This window comes from Saccostrea echinata, unplaced genomic scaffold (genome assembly GCF_033153115.1).
Source record: "Saccostrea echinata isolate AGI-Se365-2 ecotype Australia unplaced genomic scaffold, CSIRO_AGI_Sech_v1 ptg000056l, whole genome shotgun sequence".
Lineage (NCBI taxonomy): Eukaryota > Metazoa > Mollusca > Bivalvia > Ostreida > Ostreidae > Saccostrea > Saccostrea echinata.
Genome location: NW_026889805.1, coordinates 10,824,506 through 10,844,951, shown reverse-complemented (window position 1 = coordinate 10,844,951; position 20,446 = coordinate 10,824,506). Strand labels below are relative to the sequence as shown.

Genomic DNA, 20,446 nt, shown 5'->3' with positions numbered 1-20,446 from the left:
TATGCTTACACTCTCTCATTATTAAAATATGAAATGAAATTAATAATTTACCACAGATATTTTGACGAAATTGAAATTTTCTACTTTGCATCAAGGGCAGATAACTCTTCAAAAACTTTAAAAGTGCAGAATGACCAGCTTCTTATATGTTATCAGTCATGTGAATTTGGTTCATTTCACTTTCATCGTTATCTAGCAATGCAATTTAACTAGTTTAAAATTATTCAAAATTCTTCAAAATCCCTTCATTATACATTGAATAGGCTTTCATTACAGAAACAAGTGGCTGTGAATAACATACACGCCTTCCTAACCTTTCACTGTGTTATTCTACTTTAAGATCATAAATATGAAAGTCATATCGTACTGCACTTATTTCGTTGTGGTTATAGGTGGAGTACCGTATGAGTAGTGAATCCATTAAGGGTAATGGGATGCAATTCCTCTTTGTTTTCCCAGAAAACAGAGTGACAGAGAGCATCTCCCTCCCCCAAAAAAGTAATTTCACGTTAGCTTGTGAACGGGTCAGGATAAAAAAAAATTAGAAGCTTAACCTTTAATCTATACATATACATTTAATAACGAACAACATTAATTTCCAAAATATGTAATTTTTGTACTGTTTCTGTTTCGTCCTTCTTCCGTTCCATGTTTTCCACGTTTTAGCAACACTAGTAAAAAGAGGCCATAAACTGTCCATAAATGCATTCTTTGTAAAGTTATCTAGGTCGAAGAGTTTCACTTGGTTTAGCAGCTTTCCGAAGCTGGTCAAAATTACTTGCAACTTTTTCCCACACCGAATCCACTTCCACTTTTTCTGTATTCTCTGGATTCATCCATATTTTTCGGACTGTCGCGTCACTTCTGGCTGTAGATGGAGATTTTCTTCCGTCGTCATTCATCATCTGCTTGCTCAGTGGATCATTAAATGTTTCCCATTGATTCTGCCAGGGCTATCAATGCAATAAATGACAAAAAATAATTCTTTATATCTATCAAATAATTTTTTGCCATACTTATTAATTAACGATAAAAGCTATGTACATCGCGCATTGTTTTGATGAATGCTTTGCACTTCAGGTTAGATAATGTTGGTACTTATATATGCGCAATATCCAAAAAGTTGACGTTATCAAAAAATTGCATTAAAAAAATCATAAATGTAATATGCCTCCAATACAGGTTTATGTACACTGTATATATACTTGTGGTTCATGGTGTTCCTCGATGGTATTGCTGAAATCATCCCACCAGACCGAACGCCTTCTGGAGTCCTGTAGAGAAGCATCATATTGTATGTATAAATATTATATATATATATATATATATATATATATATATATATATATATATATATATATATATATATATATATATATATATATATATATATATATATATACACGTTGATAAGTTAAATTCTTGGTACAGTAAAAAATACTTAAATAAATGAAAACAGAATGCTACAGTCCAAATTAAACTAGTTATAATTGTAACGGGGACCGTTACAGATGTTCCCCAAACGCTCCCCAACACCCTTTTGGTGTCTTATTTCCTGTAAGCTTCCTTAAATAAGCCAATGAAGTATATTGATAGTTTTTTGCATTTCACGCGCGCGAACGTGCATGCATGTGCAGGATGACCATGTCATCTCATCTATACTATTAATGCATCTTTATATTCTCAGTATTAAAACATTTCATCAAAAAATAAATAAGTTCCGGCTATATCAAGTAACAAGTATATTGGTCATCTTAGCATTGCACGCATGCGCACCTGCATGCATGTTCATAATGACCATGCCATTTTGTCAACACTTATAATATGTCTGTTTATTCTTAGTATCAAAGCTTTTCATAAAAAAATATAAAAGTTATGGCTACATTAAATATATTGGTCATTTAACCCATTGCACGCGCGCGCATGTGCATTCATGAGCATGATGTCCACATCATCTTGTCTACACTTTTAATATATCTGTATATTCTTAATATCAAAGCTTTTCATAAAAAAATATAAAAATTACAGCTATATTAAGTATATTGGTCATTTAACACATTGCACGCGCGCGCACGTGCATGCATGCATGCATGTGCATGATGACCATGTCGTCTTGTCTACACTTTTAATATATATGAATATTTTGAGCATCAAAGCATCTCATCAAAACGTATAATAGTTACGAGTATATCAAGTATATTTGTCATTTTACGCTTTGCGCGTGCGCACACGTGCATGCATGCGCATGTTGACCATGTCATCTTGTTTACACTTTTAATATATCCTTATATTCTGAGTATCAAAGCATTTCATCAAAAAATATAAAAATTACAGCTATATCAAGTATATTGGTCATTTTACACATTGCACGCGCACGCACGTGCATGCACGTGCGCTCAAAATGACCTTGATTCCGCAAATCTACATAACATGTCCATTAACCCTAAAAAGGTATCACCTCAATCGGATGAGTAGTTGACGAGATCACTCGCGGACAAAAAAGTACCCAGGAAGAAGAAGAAGAAGAAGAACTAGATGCGTTTCTTGTTGCTAGGGCAACAAGTGGTCTTCCGACCGAACTTTTCTCCAGATCGCTGTGCTACCTCACTTCATTTAATACTTTATTGAAGGTATTTTTTGTTCGCGTTTATGTAACACAGTCTTTCAACATAGATCATGATTATTAAAGGATTTCTGTAGAATCTCTGTTAAAAAAGCTTTAAAAATTAAGCAAAAACTATCATACATGTCTTCACAGAGAAAAATATCATTTACAACTGAAAAAAGAGAGAAACAATCTCCCGCCCCAGCAGGATTCGAACCCGCAACAAAACGAGAAAGTTTGGATCGGTCATATGAAAGATATGGAGATAACGAACAGTATTCAAGCTCAAAAGTCCATTAAACAATACAAAATAGGAGCAGAGCAAACACGGACCTCCAAACATCAGAGGTGGGATCAGGTGCCATGGAGGAGTGAGCATCCCCTGCCGACCGGTCACACCTGCCGTTTGCTCCTTGTCATGATCGGGAAATCATGGAAAAATCCGTCGACAATTCAGTGTGTAAATAATGGCCTAACAATTAGTATGAAAAACGTTAGTCAGCATTTGACTCAATGATAAATTGTATTTGCTGACAAGGCCATTGTATCGACCATAGAACTTACGAAATGATGACTTTAAAACGAGACAGCTGATATTCTTGTTTCATCAACTTATTTGTCAATAATTTACCTCGTTTTAGAAATTATACATACGTAGAGCATGCTCTTGCGTATCGAATCAACTGAGAGATATATACCCCGTATGCAGGTGATGAAGGTATATTGCTGCATAAGTAAGGGAAGTTGACGATTGAAAAGTTAAAGTCATCACGTTTATCATAAAGCTTGGTTGTTAGATTACCATTAACATCTTTTTCAAGTAAAATATACAAATATGAAACAGATGTGTCAGACTCTGTGGTATCTTTTATCTCAAGTTCACCAGGACATATCGTATCGACATAAGAATGGAAATAGCCATTGTTAATTGACAATACGTCGTCGATATATCTAAATGTCGAGTTGAAGACAACAGCAAGTGTTTTCTTCTTTTCACGTACAAGATTTTGGACAAATTCTGCTTCATATGAATACAAAAAAAGGTCTGCTAATAACGGGGCGCAATTGGTACCCATGGGAATTCCAATAGATTGTTGGAAGACCTGGTCTCCAAAAACCACATAGATATTGTCAATCAGAAACTCAAGCATCTTTTTAATGTCAACTTCAGAGTACTTGTGTGTACAATCAGAATGTTTTTTAACAAAATAATTTTGCAAATGACGAATGACAAGGTAAGTATATTTACGAGTTCCATTTTTATTGAAAAAGCAGCTGTCAATGATATCAAAAAGCCTGGAATTTAATTTATCGTGGGGAATGGTTGTGTATAAAGTTGAAAAGTCGTAAGTTTTAAAGCTGTTGATTTTGGTAAAATCTTGTGATTTCAAATTTTCAAAAAGTTCCTTGGAATTTTTAAGTATCCACATCTGATTTACACCACTTCTCGAATATATTGTTGCACAGTACTCTTGAAGTTTCTCCTTCACCACTGTTAATATCTTAGTGAGGAGTAAAGATAGAGGCTTGGTTGAACATATACTGGAACCCGCTATGTATCTTTGTTTGTAAGGATTTTTATGAAGTTTCGGAATCCAATATAAATATGGTAATTCGAATTCATCTTGGTTGTTTGGAATATTAAAAATATTCAAAACTGACATATGATTTTGAAGAAGTTCTTCCTTAGAAAGGGAACTATGAGTATAAGTTGGATTACCACTTGTAGAATTAAATCCAAGTTCCTCTAAAATACATTTAATATAATGAGTCTTACAAACAAAGACAATATTGTTACCTGCTTTGTCAGCAGGGACCAGTACGTACTGATCATGTAATCTATCTTTGTATTACATATCTTTGCAACAAATGCATCAATCAAAATGATAAAAACATACTTAGAACTCTTAGAAGACTCTCGATTAACCCTGTAAATCCCAGAGAAAAATATTGAAAAACAAAAAAGTTACAAATTTAACATTTTTTAATTCACTTCCGTTTGCAACCGGAAGTACGAACGATGGAAAATAATGGTCGATCAACATATCTACATTTGATGCTCTATCACCTCAGCAAGTTTCATATTCATATCTTATCATATATATCGAAAGACCTTAATAATAAAAAGTAAACTAATTGTTCAGAGAACAATTAGAGGCCTTTCCACCTTTTTAAGTGTTTTCGTGTCGTTTAGGCCAAAAAAAAAGAAAAATGCCAAAAAAAAAAAGCAAAAAAATCAACCAAAAAAAAAAAAAAAAAAAAAAAAAAATCCTCCTCCAGCTGGGATCGAACTCAAAACCCTTGGTTTGAAAGGCAGGTGCTCTAACCACTGCGCTACACATTCCGATAAAATTGAGTAACTTAATTGCTTAAGACTATAGAATAAATACAAGCGTATTTTTAGAATCGGTAGGGGAAGAAAGAAGTTCCGTAAAAGGAAATAGTTCCTGAACTTGCAAGCAGTATATAAAATAACAAGGGACGGGTGTGCGTGAGAAAACGTTAACACTGTTCCCTAATGAAAATGTATTAATGGACTGTAGCCCGATTCATCGATATTGTGAGCATGCTGAATTTTTGGAAAATAGCTTAGTTGTAAGCTTAAAAGATCGGGTTCGGATTTTAACATTTCTGACTGAATATCCTGAAATAAATATGAAACATTTAAATAAGCATTTCTTTGGGTTAAATTAAATATGTGTAGCACAAATTAAACTCCCAACATGCATTTTTAGAAGGGAAACACGACAATGAAAGCGAGAATTGTTTTTAATATACAGAAAATCGCTATTTCTGGAAACTGATTAATTCTAAATAAAAATCAAATAAATTCCAAATGTAAAAGAAAGAGAGAATGCTTGGTATTAAAATGTCGTATCATATCAGGAAAATCGAATGCTACTAACGACATCTGAAGAAATAGCCGATAAAAGGTTTAGATCATTTCTTCGTCCACCTGCACTTTAATTTCAAACACAACAGAACTTGTAGTTCTTGCCGTGAAACTTCATGACTTCTATAAACTTATAAGACTCACCGTAAAACTCTCAAGAAAGTTTCTCTGAGGTCTATGCTACATATGTACCAAATATGTTGTCGATCCGAGGTCTGGTTTGAATTTTACAGAAATATTTTACGTGGTTGTTGATGTGATTTTTTTTAAGAAGGGGGGGGGGGAATGAATTATTTATTTTATGCCTCTTATAAACTAAGAATTGTAACTACTTTCACAACTTTAAGCCTGATTGTGACCTTTGGGTCAAGATCAAAGGTCAAGGTCATTTCCAAAAAAAAAAAAAACCAAAACAAAACAAAACAAGGAAATCTTTACTTTCTATGTTTTTACCTGATACTGGAGCTGGATGCATGTCCTTACTTTTCATTTGACCCAATGTCAAGGCCAAAGGTCAAGGTCAAAGTTCAAGGTCATTTGGTGAATTGCTATATTTTACAAATATATAAGGAATTTCTTATGTTTTTAAATGACTTTGACCTTGACCTATATTTTAAGGTCAAAGTCAAACATGCCGATGCAGTTGGTCCCATGTCTCTAGGATACACCGTTTTAAAAAAAGTTCATTAAATGTAAGCAGCATAAACTTTCAGGGGCAGTAACTCATACAAGGGACCAAAGAATGCTTTTGCAATGATAGAATGAAGAGAGTATTAAATGAGTCGAAGACACTGCTGAAGGCTTGGAATCTCTACGTTTTACGGTTTCGGAGGAGTAGCGATAACAAGGTTTTATTGCAAAAGGGGTGACAACTTTTGAATGGGTCAAGCTTTGGGGACAAGAATGAAATCCTTAAAATAGTTTTAGAAGGACATATTATAGATGCAAAGATATTCAGTATATGTCGAAAGGTTTTCTACAGAATCTCTGACAAAAAAGCTTTTAAAAATCAGCAAAAACTACCATACATGTTTTTAAAGAGAGAGAAGTCATTAGCAACTGAAAAAAAAGAGAAAAACAAAGAAAAAAAAATTAACTACCTCCAGCAGGATTCGAACCCCAGACAGTGGGACAAAGTTTGGATCGGTCATATCTTTGCAATAAATGCACGCATCAAAATATTGAATACATATTTAGAATTTTTGTAAAACACTCTATAAACCCTGTAAATCCTAAAGAAAAATATTGAAAAACAAAAAAGTTGAAAAATTGGACTTTTTGAATTCACTTCCGTTTGCGACCGGAAGTGGCGACGACGAAAAATAAAGGTCGTTCCCCATATTGGAATTTGATGTTCTATTTATTCATTTAGTTTCAACTTCATATCTTTAGCCGTTGTCGAGAAAAATTCTGGACAAAATGCCATTTTAAAAATACAAATTTCCCCAAAAATCGCGAATGGAAGTGAATTTTGAAAAAATGAAAAACACGTCTGGAGATATTTACATGATGCATCTTCCGCGAAAAAATCTCTGAAATCTGCTCACTCACAGCTGAGATATCGCCATAACTATGAAAAAAAGAATAATAATAATAACTAGTAGACTAATTGTTCTCGAACAATTAGAGGTCTTTCCACCTTCTTTAAATTTCATATATTTTTCATATTTTACTCTCTGAAGTTAATTTTTATAGAAAAAGAATCCATAAATGGCTTGAAAGATAGAAAAAATGAAAATTTAAGAATTTTGAAATGACCTTGACCTTTGACCTTGAACAAATATTCAAGGTCAGAGGTCAAGGGTCACATTGCACTTGACCCTATGCTTCTATGACTTTTAGTTTTAAAGTTATAAGGTTTAATAGTAAGCGCAAAGACGTTAAAGGGCTATAACTCATATAAGGGGTCATCGGATACTTTCGCACTGAATAGACTGAAGTTGTGTCTAAAGATCCTGAAGACGTTGGTGAAGGTTTTGTGTCTCTACGGTTTACGGTTTAGGAGGAGTAGCGATAACAAGGTTTTCAGTAAAAGGGGCAATAACTTTTAAAGGGGTAATTCTTAGGGGACAAGTATGAAATCTTTGAAATAGTTTTAAGAGGACATATTAATGATGCAAAGATACTTAGTATAAATTGAAAGACAAAAGAGATATAAAAAGAGCTTAATTTCTCATATTTTGAATGACCTTGACCTTTGACCTTGACATAAATTTCAAGGTCTGAGGTCAAAGAATCTTATCCAGTTGGTTTCATGTCTCTAAGACTTATCGTTTTGAAAAAAAATTATTATTTGTAAACTTCAAAAACTTTCAGGGGCAATAACTCATAAAAGGGGTCCACGAATACTTTCGCAACGAAAAGATTGAAGAGTCTCCTCAATTAGTCGAAGACATTGGTGAAGGTTTCGTACCTCTACGGTTTACGGTTTCGAAGGAGTAGCGATAACAAGCTTTTATTGCAAAAGGGGTAATAACTCTTAGAGGGGTCAAAGTTCATATACGCAGGGTCAACTGTAACAACCTTTTAAAGAGTACATTCTTATAGACTATAAATCTTTTCGATATATCTTGAAACATAGAATCACATCAGGGGGTGGAAAAATAATAATAATAATAATAATAATAATAATAATAATAAACAGAAGAATATCAATAGGTCTTTCCACAGAAAGGTGGAAAGACCTAATAATAATAGAAAACAGACGGAAAACAATAAGGTCTTCCGAAGGAAGTCGGAAGACCTTAATAATAAGAAACAGAGTAAAAACAATATGTTCCCCAACTTCGTTTGGGGAACATAATAAAATCTTTACTGTTAACGCTTTCAGCCATGTTGGCTCTTCAGACAGTTATGAAAAGTTCAAAACGTTGCCAATAACGTTGCTAATGACGTCGTAAAAATCTTAGGTATTATGACGTCACAATGAAGTTTGTGGTAGCGGCTACATGAACTTTTTCAACGCAGTTAAAATACAATGTATAATTAAAGCATAGAAATAATATAAAATCTGTGAACACATAATCTATCATTTGCGATTTAGTTTTGGATTAAACAGTCTTATAAAATAGTCCTCTTTGGTTACACGGGCGCTTTCATCCGATGTCCACATTTTGTAGAACGGGAAAATCTTAAATTTTCCTTTACCACACTCAGCAAAATGTTCTGAACATGGGGTGCATCTGACAGTTTCGTCCCTTATATGCTGTTTGTGAACCTTAACTCGTGCGTTGAGTTGATTTGTCTGCCCTATATAATGTTCTCCACAGGTAGGGCATATTGCACAGTAAATCAAATTTAAAGATTTAAAATTCATACTGGTATTTGGTTTTAAAATTTTCCCGTTTTTAAGTGTAATATGTTCGCCCTCCTGAATGAAATCACACGTTCCACATCGGGGGTCACCACACTTTTTGACGACTCTCTGGTTGCTAGAGGAAAATTTCGCTTTGGTTAAAATCCGCCTCAGGTTTGGTGCTTGTCTTCTGCTGTTAATTATTGACGATTTGTCCAGAAGATTTTTCATGTTTTCAGATTGTTCTAATATTGGAAAAAATCGTTTCGCTGAATTTAGAATATTGTGGTTACGTGCCCTACCTGTGGAGAACATTATATAGGGCAGACAAATCAACTCAACGCACGAGTTAGGGTTCACAAACAACATATAAGGGACGTAACTGTCAGATGCACCCTATGTTCAGAACATTTTGCTGAGTGTGGTAAAGGAAAATTTAAGATTTTCCCGTTCTACAAAATGTGAACATCGGATGAAAGCGCCCGTGTAACCAAAGAGGACTATTTTATAAGACTGTTTAATCCAGAACTAAATCGCAAATGATAGATTATGTGTTCAAATTTAACAGTCAGCCAGGTGGTAGTTTTTATTAGTCCCCTACCGGTGAAACCGGAGGGGACTATAGGTTACCTCTGCGTCTGTCCGTCCGTCTGTCTGTCTGTCTAGCTGTCCCTCTGTCTGTTTGTCAGTCTGTCTCACTTGGTTTTAACGCACTTTTTTCTTAAACGCCTGCTGATATTTAGCTGATTTTTGGTATGTGACTTTAGTTACTTGGTTAGTTATAGGTTACTTGGTTAGTATAGATTAAGTTTGCATTTCGTTCCGCTTCAATATAGGATTGACTATATAAATTATTTTGTTCATTGAGAAATGAATCTAAAAACGAATCGCACACTTTATGAAAGCCGAAGGCTTTCATAAAAAAGTGTGCGATTCGTTTTTTAGATTCATTTCTCAATGAACAAAATAATTTATATAGTCAATGCTTATAATTCAATTTCAGCGAAAAACATGTTTCTTTTCATGTACATACTCATTATTTAGCTAACTCAAAAAATTGTGCACGAAATTTACATGCCGACAGGTGCGTAGAAATATATCGATTGGAAAATTACACGATTCTTGGGAGCGGATCAAAAGCCTGTAGTACACAAGGCGGGTATAATTTTCTTTTAAATGTTATAAAAATAAAGAATTCCCCGTTATGTTTTATTGTCTTTATAATGATTTACTAAGTTATCGATTACGTGAGTTATGAAAATCTGCACGTGCAATTTTTAAAAGCGATTACACATAAAGCATGCAGAAACTTGCTTTGTTGTCAGTAAGCAAACGGTCAACGGTAACACGTCGAGTGGAGTGCAGTGGAATATTAGAAAGAGATATCTTCAGCTTGAAAAAATCTAGAAATAAACTTGCTTATCGATACACCTTAAAATACACGTACAACTTGTTACAATTAACATGCATATGGTTAATACCCTGTATAAAGTTGATGTGCAGACGAAATACTTGAGAATGTGATAATAACACTCACATCAGGAAAACTTAGTCTAAGGTCCTTCTTATCATTTAATTTTCATAACCTACATAATAATTTGTTTTTCTAGTTTGGTTTTTCAATTTGTACTAAATTCAATGTAAATTCTTTCTTTACAAATAAAAAACGTAAAACACGTGCTTCTTTACAGAGTTATATCCCTTGCCATCCCCGGCATTACCCATTGAAAACAATTACCTCGCTTAATAATTCATTTGAATATTTTTCTTTTTTCTTCTCAACAAGAATTTTTATTATAATATTTAAAAATAGAATTTTATGATTAAATATTTCCTTTAAAGCACACGGAGAGAAACAAAAGATTTACAGAAGCTGAATTTAAATCATGAAAATAACATTGTCGTACGTTTTAGAGTCTATTAGTTTATAACACAGTCGGGTTTACATAATTATTGGAAAGACAAACAATAACAACAATTGTATCGAAATGAATAATGAGAAGTAGAAAATTGACGTTACATTCATCGGAAAATGAACAGAGAAAATTCTCCGTAGAAGTATATTAATTTAAAGGGATGAAAGGAAGGAAAATTGAATTATTGATTTTTGACGGAATTATGGCATTTTCAGGTAGATGCTAGTTCAGATCACTTACAGGGAGGTCGCCTTTCATTCACCGCATTTTTTTTTCAATTTTTAACGGAAACCAGATTACACTTGCCTGTAGGAGACTAGTATTACTAATGCACTCTCAGAATGCTCGTTATTTTATGTGAATCATGATCAACACTTTCCACCCAGACCTTGGTTCTGATAGCAGCAGGTTAGATTTCTCTTACTAATTTTACTCATTTGATTGATGAATTAATTCTTTTTACTTTTTGACTATGACATGTAAAGTAAATGTGAAGTTTATCTTAAATTTAAGATTTGAATAAATTATTTTGCTTCATTAAAAGGCTTAATAGTTTTTAATAAATAATCTGATTGTTAAAACTACATTGAAGTGTGTGAGCAGCACCTTGAACTATTTCATATTATTTTGATGACTAGGTGCTGATTTCCCATGATTTGATATTCAGTACATGTGTATGATATATTAAAAGCCTTCTGACACATTGTCTTTGGTAAAAACATGCATTATATATTTTAGATATTTTCCTTAATTCTTTAAATTGGTTAATCAAGGTATTGGTTATAAAGTATGTTTGACATATATTTTTTATCTACAAAGCTAAAACCAAAATCTATTTTTACTTCAATTTTTATGAGTTTTATTTGTTTATGCCTATGTTAATGAAAAGTTATTGCCCTTTATTCAGAGTGAAGTATCAAGAAGGAAAGTATAATGTTGAACATTTTGTTATACTATTTTATTTCAAGTTTGATTTGTTATTTTGTGTTTATAATTACTTGCTTTGCAGATTTACATGTGTTTATAAATAATATATTTTCAATTTTAGGGCTCAGGATCTGATTACCATGTAAATAAACAATTATGTTGACCCTCACAGTCTCATTCTTAGTGGACCTGTATCACATATATCAACAAATATGAAATCTTAAACAGTTTTAATTCATTAAGGTAAATATTACTTACAGTCTGCGAACTTATGGAGACAATTTCGCTGTTCTCCTTGGTTTTTCTCTTCTTTTTCTTTTTCTTCTTGTGGCGTTTTGAATGATTGGCGTACTCCTCCATTGATCCTAGGGTGTGTTTGGTCGTAATGTTAAAATGTTGTGCTAGTTTTCTCCAATTTCTCCTAGCATTCATTTCTAACTCGTGGTTTATCTTATTTCGGAATTTGATTTTCCAGTATACGATGAAAAGGATTATGCCAAGGAGAAGCAGGATAGGCACTGTTGTTCCGACTATTAAAGCAATCGGGACTTCGTCGTCGGACAGAGTTGCCTCTTTATCTAATCAATATTAATACATTGATCAGAAAAGTTTATATTACAGAAACACAATTAATTTGACTTTTTTATATTCCCAAACGGCATCATGCTTATTAAACCAAGAACACGTACATGAAGTTCAAATTAAAATGCACTCACATTGATCTACCAGGTAAGCCATAACACCTGGTGACGCCACATAAGTAGATGTCTGGTTGTATTGACAGATCTTTGGATGATATGTCAGGTATACCTGATCACCGCTGCTGGTGATTACCTTTGGATAGAGATTCAGAATTCAATTTTAGAATTGTTGAACTTTGACAACAATTGTAATACGTCTTAAAGTGAATGTCATATAGTAAATTATTAACATACTTTCATTAGTTGTTAAAAACTTACATAACATAAAAATCTGTACGTGTTAGTTTCGTCCGTAGAGGAGTCCATGTTATACACTGTCAGATAAGTCGTGAATCCAGATAGCACAGAGTAAATGCAACTTACGTTACCGCTGGCTAAGAATTACAAAGTAAACGAGAAAACTATTCATTTACTGAAGCTAAAAATAGAATGTTACTACTGGCCAATTACATTGACTGCAAATTAATCATCGTTATGTACAAATTGAAAAAAAAAAATCTTCTTCATCAATGAAAAGCGTATTACAATGATTAGTGTTGAATATGAGACAAATACACAGAATACAGCTTTACTGAAATACAAATGTAATTATAAAGTCTACCATCCTTAGAAAATCTTCAAGATTTATAATAACCGTTACACTCACTTGTAAATGTCAAACTAGTTGAAGCACACGAACTATTGTAAGTATGTATGAGGTAGGTTGGGTTTGTCATTCCATAAACGATGTTTCCGGTGCAGTCAGAGTTCAAGGTCATGTCAAGGGTGCTAGCAATACTATCAGGACAGGTTATGAAATCCGAGGTCTCGTTACCTTCACAGAAATGAAAAGAAGAGTTTGAGTTGTGTTGCATCTTTAAAATTGCTAAAACGTTTTCAATATGCAGGAGAGTTGGGTTATAATAAGAAAAGTACGACATTCATCAATGGCGTAACAGTTTATGGGTCACGTGGTACCTTTTTTAACGTACACCTCCTGGGTCCCTATGGGTATGGCTGATGTCAGATTACAGGCCTCCGCTGCGGGGAGGAGTGTAGAACTAGATGCCACGACAGTCTTACCCACCACTCGTTCCTGAACAAAGTCTAAGATATCTTTGGGACAAAATTCATTTCAGAAATTTTATTAGAACCGTTAAAACTGACATATCAAAATTTACACTGCTAGTAATGCATTTATAGTAAATCTATATCATGAAAAGGACATCATTTTACATTTCTATTATTTATTTTTATCATTATATTATTATAGCTTTATCTACCTGAGTTATAGTTGACTAGATATTTGGTTTCCGTAACTTTTGTAAATGACATACAGAAATACACATCATACAGACTGGTACTGAGGACTGGGATCCGGGCTCTGAAATAAAGAAATATTATATGTATGTATCCATACCTAGAGAGAAGACCCGTAGGAAGTAATTTCAAGGGGGGGGGGGGGCAACCAAACACTTTCAATTCAAAAATTCCTTGGAAAGCAAAAAAAGTCATCAAATGTTTTAATTGAGGGGACAGAAGCATATAATAGCTATGTTTTCTATAATACTCTACATATCAGGGGCCGTCACGGTAGCTCATTCGGTAGAGCGCTGGGCGCTCGGCACTTTGAAGTGAAAGTTGGGGTCCTGCGGATGAGAGCTTAAAAACCTAGGCCCCTTTTCACGACAGTCGTTTGGCACGATAAAGATCCCTCACTGCTCTTCACCGTTATATGGTTCGTCTCTATATGAGTGAAAAATTCTCGAACGGGACGTAAAACAACACACAAATCAATCAAATTAATTTGGGCCACCTACCAGGTTCAACGGTTCCTAGGCACTAAGAGAGAGAGAGAGAGACTTGCACTGAGGGATAAAATCTTGTAGTGATAATTCTATTTAATCTCCGAGATACATGTATGAATACAAGGTTTAGTCGTAGAACGATCTGACAAGCTAACGAGTCAAAATGTAAAGAACCGCGAACGCTAACTCTCGATTTCCGCCTACATTTTAAATCTCATAAATGGACACTATTTTGAATGCAAATTTGACACTTCATCAGTAATTGATTAATAGCTCTGATACCAGTTTTGATTTAATTGCTGTTAAATACAACTTCTTTCTGAGGAGAGGCGTTTAATTTTTTCCATCGAAATCAGACTTTACAGCGTAACTGAATTTTGAATTATTTATGGATGTGGATACATAATCTCTTAATCTTTCCGTTCGACAAACTTATGTAAAACTTATTACATGTTTATCAGGGGCCCGTTTTACAAAAGAACTTACGATTAAGACTAAAAACTAAAGTTGATTGTAAAATTTTGCAAAATTAATGATTCTGCTAAAAATTGCTAGCGTAAAAATATCTTACTACATTCCTTTTAAAAAGATTAAAACCATTTTCAATATAATGTAAATTAAAAAGTTACAAGCAGAATTAAATTTTGGTCTTAGTCGTAAGTTCTTTTGTAAAACGGACCCCTGGTTCACTTAGTAAAAGTTTATAGTTATGTTATACAACTACATGTATTTGAAATCGGTCGTGAAATCACCATTTTTGGTGTATTTTGGTCTGTAAACAAATATCCCCCCTCCCCCGAAACAACAAAAGCTTTGGCATGAATTTGCTAATGTAAAGAGGGTGGGGGTGTTTTTAAAAATATTTTCCGTTTTCCGTTGATTTCTTTAGTGAAAACCACAAGTTTTACCAATATTGAAGAGTTGTCTCCCTTTGTTTTCCCAAATCTGTTTTGTGAAAATTCAAATAAATATCTAAAAAGACTAAATATGAAAAATCAAACAAATATATTAACTTTTGAAAATTGACTTGAAGGTAGGCGGCAGAACAATACTATCGTTTGCAGTTCTCTAACTCCTTGGTATATTCTGATATGATTTTCTGACTTTTGAATACCTCGTGATGTATCGGCCATTATCGATGTATTCACAGTCGAAGGTATGAGTGGAGGTGTGAATCAAGCTTTTGAAATTGCTGATGCTCTGATTGGTAAACGTCACAAGGCCATTGCTTGTTGTGTACCACTCTCCTCGAAGATCGGAGGGAAATTCACAAGCTCCATCTAAAAACAATGCAACGAAGACAGATAAGAAGATTAGTAATTGTAAAATATATCAAATAATCAATTGGTTTTGATTTTGGTATATTGAAGTATGGTCATACACACCTGTTAGTTGACAGAGATAAACTAGAGAGAAGTACAGCGGACAGACGAAGCCCAACATACCGTCTCCCTTCATCCCATTATGTCCTCTGACCAACAGTTAAACTTTAATCCTACTTGACTGAATCATTTTTTGCAATATATCAAGTAAACGAGATAATTCTTATATATTGTGTTCAGTTAATAAAAGCAAGGGCCAGTTAGTGTTGTCATTAGAGAATTAAATGACTGAACACGTCGTTAGTCAGGTACAATGGGTGTTAACGACACCGCGTGCACCTTGTCGGATTCCACTGTTTATACAATATAGGCGAATATAAGTAAACTTATTTTCTTTAAATTTTTAAATGATATTGCCAAGCTTATTGTCATTTTACTGACTTTTTCTTTATTAGAGCCTGTTCTTTGCGATCACATGAAAGCCTCTTTATAAAAAAAACAAAATTCATAATACACGGAATGGGTAATCTTCTTTATTTACGAATTTTGTCCGCTTAATCAAACAAATATTATCTTTCGCTATTACTGGAATATCGTTTAAAATAAATTGGAATGTTTATGGGTCAGGTACTGGAGAATTTAATTGCAATAAACAGGTAATGAAATTAACCCAAGTGTAGGGTCGTCGATAAAGAGGAATCGGATTTTATTGACAATGATCATGATTATTTCATAGCTCTGTATCTTGTTCAACTGAAGTCCAAATCTATCAATATATATATATATATATATATATATATATATATATATATATATATATATATATATATATATATATATATATAGAAAGCACAAAGAAATTCACTTTTACAAGGATACCCGCTTCCGCCCCAACCCGGGCTTGAAATCCCGACCTATGGAGTCTTTCTCCTAGCTGAGCACAGGAACAGCGTGCGAGACCACTCGGCCATCTAGGCAAGTCAAAAATCTTGCTTTCAATGCCGATGGAATTCTCGCGGCGCTGCCCTACACTACACGGTCATTGAGAATGTGCAGTTATTTGGATATAAGTTTTATTTCAGGATACACATTGTAATGAAATTAATTTTATTTTTTAATAAAGCACATTTTACCATTTTACAACTCTTAAACTAAAATAACTGCCCTAAGTGAAGAAATATTAATATAGGGTTATATATATATAGGAGGAATTAAGTGGAATCTCAAAATCGTTTTAAAAGTCCACAACACTCACCTGAGTCACCTTAATTGGCCCTGCTTTTCTTCATTAGAAAATTTATTTTCCCCCCGCTTTATTCACGTTATAAATTCTTACCACAACAATGTGACACCCCCCCCCCCCTTGCCCCAAGAAGCCACGACATAATTAGATTTGAATCCACACATCCTGGAGATGCTTCAGTATGACTAGATATCCTTGCTTATGTGAAAAACAAGATTTTGTCCGTGTATACATGCATTACGGAATTTGATCCCCGATTTTTGCCCTACTCTAACCGCAGGATTTATGCTTAAAAAGATGAATCCACCAACTTGAAAATGTCTGCATATAAATCCGATTTACTGTCTGTCGTGCTATCTTTACAAGATTCTTTTTTTAAAATAAATTTCATATGTATATTTTATATATACATGTATTTACTTTAAGTTATTGATCCCCGATTGTGGCCCCACCCTACATCCAGGGCCATTATTTGAACAAACTTGAATCTACACTACCTTAGGATTTTTGCATATTGACATTAATACAAGTAATGGCTTTTCAAAAAGCTTGTCTGACTAAATCAATCAATATCTATGGAAAGTATAAGCAAGAGAAGTGCTAAACGTTTCCCTCTTCAAGGAACGACAAAGTTCACTTAGTTGCGATACTTCATTACACAAGATGTACAACTGACTTTCTCAAATGTCATGTAACCAAATATTGCAGCTGCAGATCAACGAATATCGAAGACATGCCACTGTTTGGTCATTAATTAGTTAGCCTACGGGCTGACCTGTTATGTATTTATTACAGTTATAGTAACACCTGTGTCGATCGAACACGTGTTTGTTTATTTATATTTATACCGGAAACCAATTTTCATTGGTTAGCTATTTCAGAAATAGAATCTGTTAAACAGGTTTATCTATATGACACTCCTTCTCACCAGTTTAACAAGTAAACCCCTCTTCGCGCAGTTTAGACGTGCCTAACCTAATGGCGGAAAATAGCGAAGAAGAATTACTTCAAGAGCCCAGTTTTACTCTAGCGGAAATTGCAAAAAATACAAGTACTAGTAGTACATTTGCTTTGACAGACACTGTGCAGTTAATTTCAGTACTCAGTTTCAACAGCTCACCGAGAAACTTCAACAAGAAAATAACAATTCTGCGCAGTTATTAAAGAAAAAATTGAAAGAGAACATTGCTGGAAAGCTAAAGTTTGAAGGTAACAAAGTACAATACACATTTAATGAAGAGTGCTTGGAAGAAGTTGAAAAACTTAAAGATTTATCCTCTGCTGACCAAGGAATTGTCAAACGTTTGAAGGAAAAAATCAGTACAAGACAGAAGTACATAAGAATCGCAGATGGGTCGCCAGCAGGATGGAAAACTCTCCAGGAATACCAACTCAACGACGTTGCCGAAAATTCCGATGACGAAAAACGGATCAAAAGTGCAGAAAACAGGGCCCTTAGGCAGAGCAAACAAGGAAAGAAATTAAGATTTCAACCTTATTCTAAACCAGCTCCAGCGGCCGCGGCTGGTTCTTCTGCTCAGCTTGCTTCTTTTGGTTTTCAACAACAGAATAATCCAATGCAATCAACAAACCCTTTTCTCAAGCCCCTTCGTTCGGCTAGCAGACGCACTCCGCAGCCCAGTGACGTCTGCTACAAATGCTTTCAGACTGGACACTGGAAATCCAGATACCCATCTCAGTTCTTCCACCTCCAAGTGAAGTGAATGATAAGTATTTAGTCAGTTTATATGTTTGACCAATACAATGATATATGAAATTTTATTGCAAGAGCACATTCATTTCTTTGATGATCTTAATTCTGGCGAGTCAGAAATTTATAAAGGAATAAAGAAAAGTTTGTCAAATCATTTAGATTTCTGGAAAAGAATAGGTACTTATGATCACATTTTAAGAATAATTGAGCATGGTTATCACATTACTTTTGAACAGAATCCACCCAGGATGTATCTGAAGAACAATAAGTCCGCTGGGGCTAATTCTTTGTTTCAGACACCATTGATGAAGTGATGAAATCAGGTTGTGTCTTACAGATGCCGTTCAAGCCTTTTGTAGTCAGCCCCTTGAGTGTAGCGGAGAACCGAGAAAAGAAGCGTCTTGTTCTAGATTTAAGTATTTTTAACAAGTAATTAAAGAGAGATAAGATCAAATTTGAGGATTACAAAACAGATCTACAATATTTTGAGAAAAATTGTTTTTGCATAAAGTGATCTAAAGTCGGGTTACCATCACATCGATATTAGTAAAGAATGCCAAACATATTTAGGTTTTCAGTGGAAGGATAAGTACTATTGTTTTACTGTCCTACCTTTTGGCCTTTCAAGCGCACCTTTCGTCTTTACAAAGTGCCTTAGATCTATGGTTCGATACTGGAGAGCGTGTAAAATTAGAATTGTATTATACTTAGATGATGGTTTAGCTATGGCTGAGACTTATGAAAAATGTGAGAGTATTTCAGATTTCATACAGAAGGCCTTGGAAGATGCAGGCCTGCTTATTTATTTTAGCAAATCTATTTTCAGACCAGTGCAAGAAATCGAATGGCTGGGTGTACAGTGGAATTCAGTAAAATTCAGTATTTGTATTCCAGAAAGAAGAATACAAGATGTAGAAGAGACGTTATCAAGCTTTATTTCTTTGTTACCTCATGTTTCAGCAAGATTTCTGGCAAAAGCTGCGGGAAAAGTCATGTCTTTGCATTCTGTTTTTGGAAATATTTGCAGATTGATGACTAGATTTTGTTATATGGAGATAGTGTTAAGAAAATCTTGGGATGCAAGAATCGATTTGAATTTTCAAGAAAATACATTGAGAGAATTGAATTTTTGGTTACAGAATATACGAGTCTATAATAGCAGAAAACTGACTAATACAAACCAAAAAAGTGTAATTGTTTATTCAGATGCTAGTAATGTCACAGCAGCGGCATGTACAGTAGGTGTAGACGAACATAAGTTTCACCAGATTTGGAATGAACATGAGGTTCATAAGAGTTCTACGTGGAGAGAAATGAAAGCTATTGAACAAGCTTTATTTTCATTTAAAGACATTTTGAAATACAATTCTGTTAAATGGTTCACAGATAATCAGAACTGTGTTAAAATATTTGAGTCGGGTAGCATGAAATTAGACCTACAAGAATTGGCATTTAGCATTTTTGAGTTTTGTAAAAAACGTAACATAAATGTCAATGTTCAATGGGTACATAGAAATGCTAATGAAAAAGCTGCATGATTATCTTAGTAAATTAATAGATTATGATGACTGGGGTGTTTCAATAGAATTTTTTGAATTTATTGATTTCATGTGGGGTCCACATACAGTTGACAGATTTGCTAACGCAAAAGACAAGAAGATGTGCAGATTTAACTCTGCTTTTTGGAATCCAGGTGCAGAAGCAGTAAATTGTTTTACTCAAAATTGGGAAGACGAAAATAATTGGCTCGTACCACCGATGAGTCTAGTTATAAAAACAATTAAATATATAATCAATTGTAAGGCAGCGGGAACTTTGGTTGTCCCAAAGTGGGTATCAGCGCCATTTTGGCCCTATATTTTTAGGGAAGAAATGAAAACGTATGATTAAGTGGCAGACATACTCGAATTTAAAAATTGTTCAAATATTTTCGTTCAAGGGATGAATAAAAATTCCATATTTGGCTCAGAAAAATTTTACTCCTTAGTGTCAGATATAAGATTGGATGCCCGTAAAACTTAATTTTTTTTTCTTTCAGGAGAG

The 20,446-nt window shown here is 34.1% G+C and overlaps 1 protein-coding gene across 1 annotated transcript; it reads right to left on the bottom strand.

Moving 5' to 3' along the window:
* Nucleotides 1–622: 622 nt before the first annotated feature.
* LOC133173616 (uncharacterized) lies at nucleotides 623–15,573 on the bottom strand. The gene is made up of 10 exons (XM_061308595.1): nucleotides 15,510–15,573; nucleotides 15,239–15,404; nucleotides 13,600–13,700; nucleotides 13,295–13,432; nucleotides 12,984–13,151; nucleotides 12,596–12,711; nucleotides 12,353–12,470; nucleotides 11,895–12,214; nucleotides 1,206–1,274; nucleotides 623–953 (listed from the first exon to the last, which is right to left on the bottom strand). Exons 1-10 carry the CDS (start codon nucleotides 15,565–15,567, stop codon nucleotides 720–722), a joined length of 1,488 nt encoding a protein of 495 aa, XP_061164579.1. The 5' UTR covers nucleotides 15,568–15,573; the 3' UTR covers nucleotides 623–719.
* Between the last annotated feature and the right edge of the window lie 4,873 nt (nucleotides 15,574–20,446).

Bases quoted from the DNA above. Each gene is read 5' to 3' on its own strand.
- LOC133173616 (XM_061308595.1), bottom strand. From the start codon at position 15,567: ATGTTGGGCTTCGTCTGTCCGCTGTACTTCTCTCTAGTTTATCTCTGT. The intron at 13,701-15,238 runs GTATTCAAAAGT...TCTTTATTTCAG, and splicing joins AATGGCCGATACATCACGAG to AGCCCGGATCCCAGTCCTCA. The intron at 13,152-13,294 runs GTACCACGTGAC...ATTTCTGTGAAG, and splicing joins GGAGGTGTACGTTAAAAAAG to GTAACGAGACCTCGGATTTC.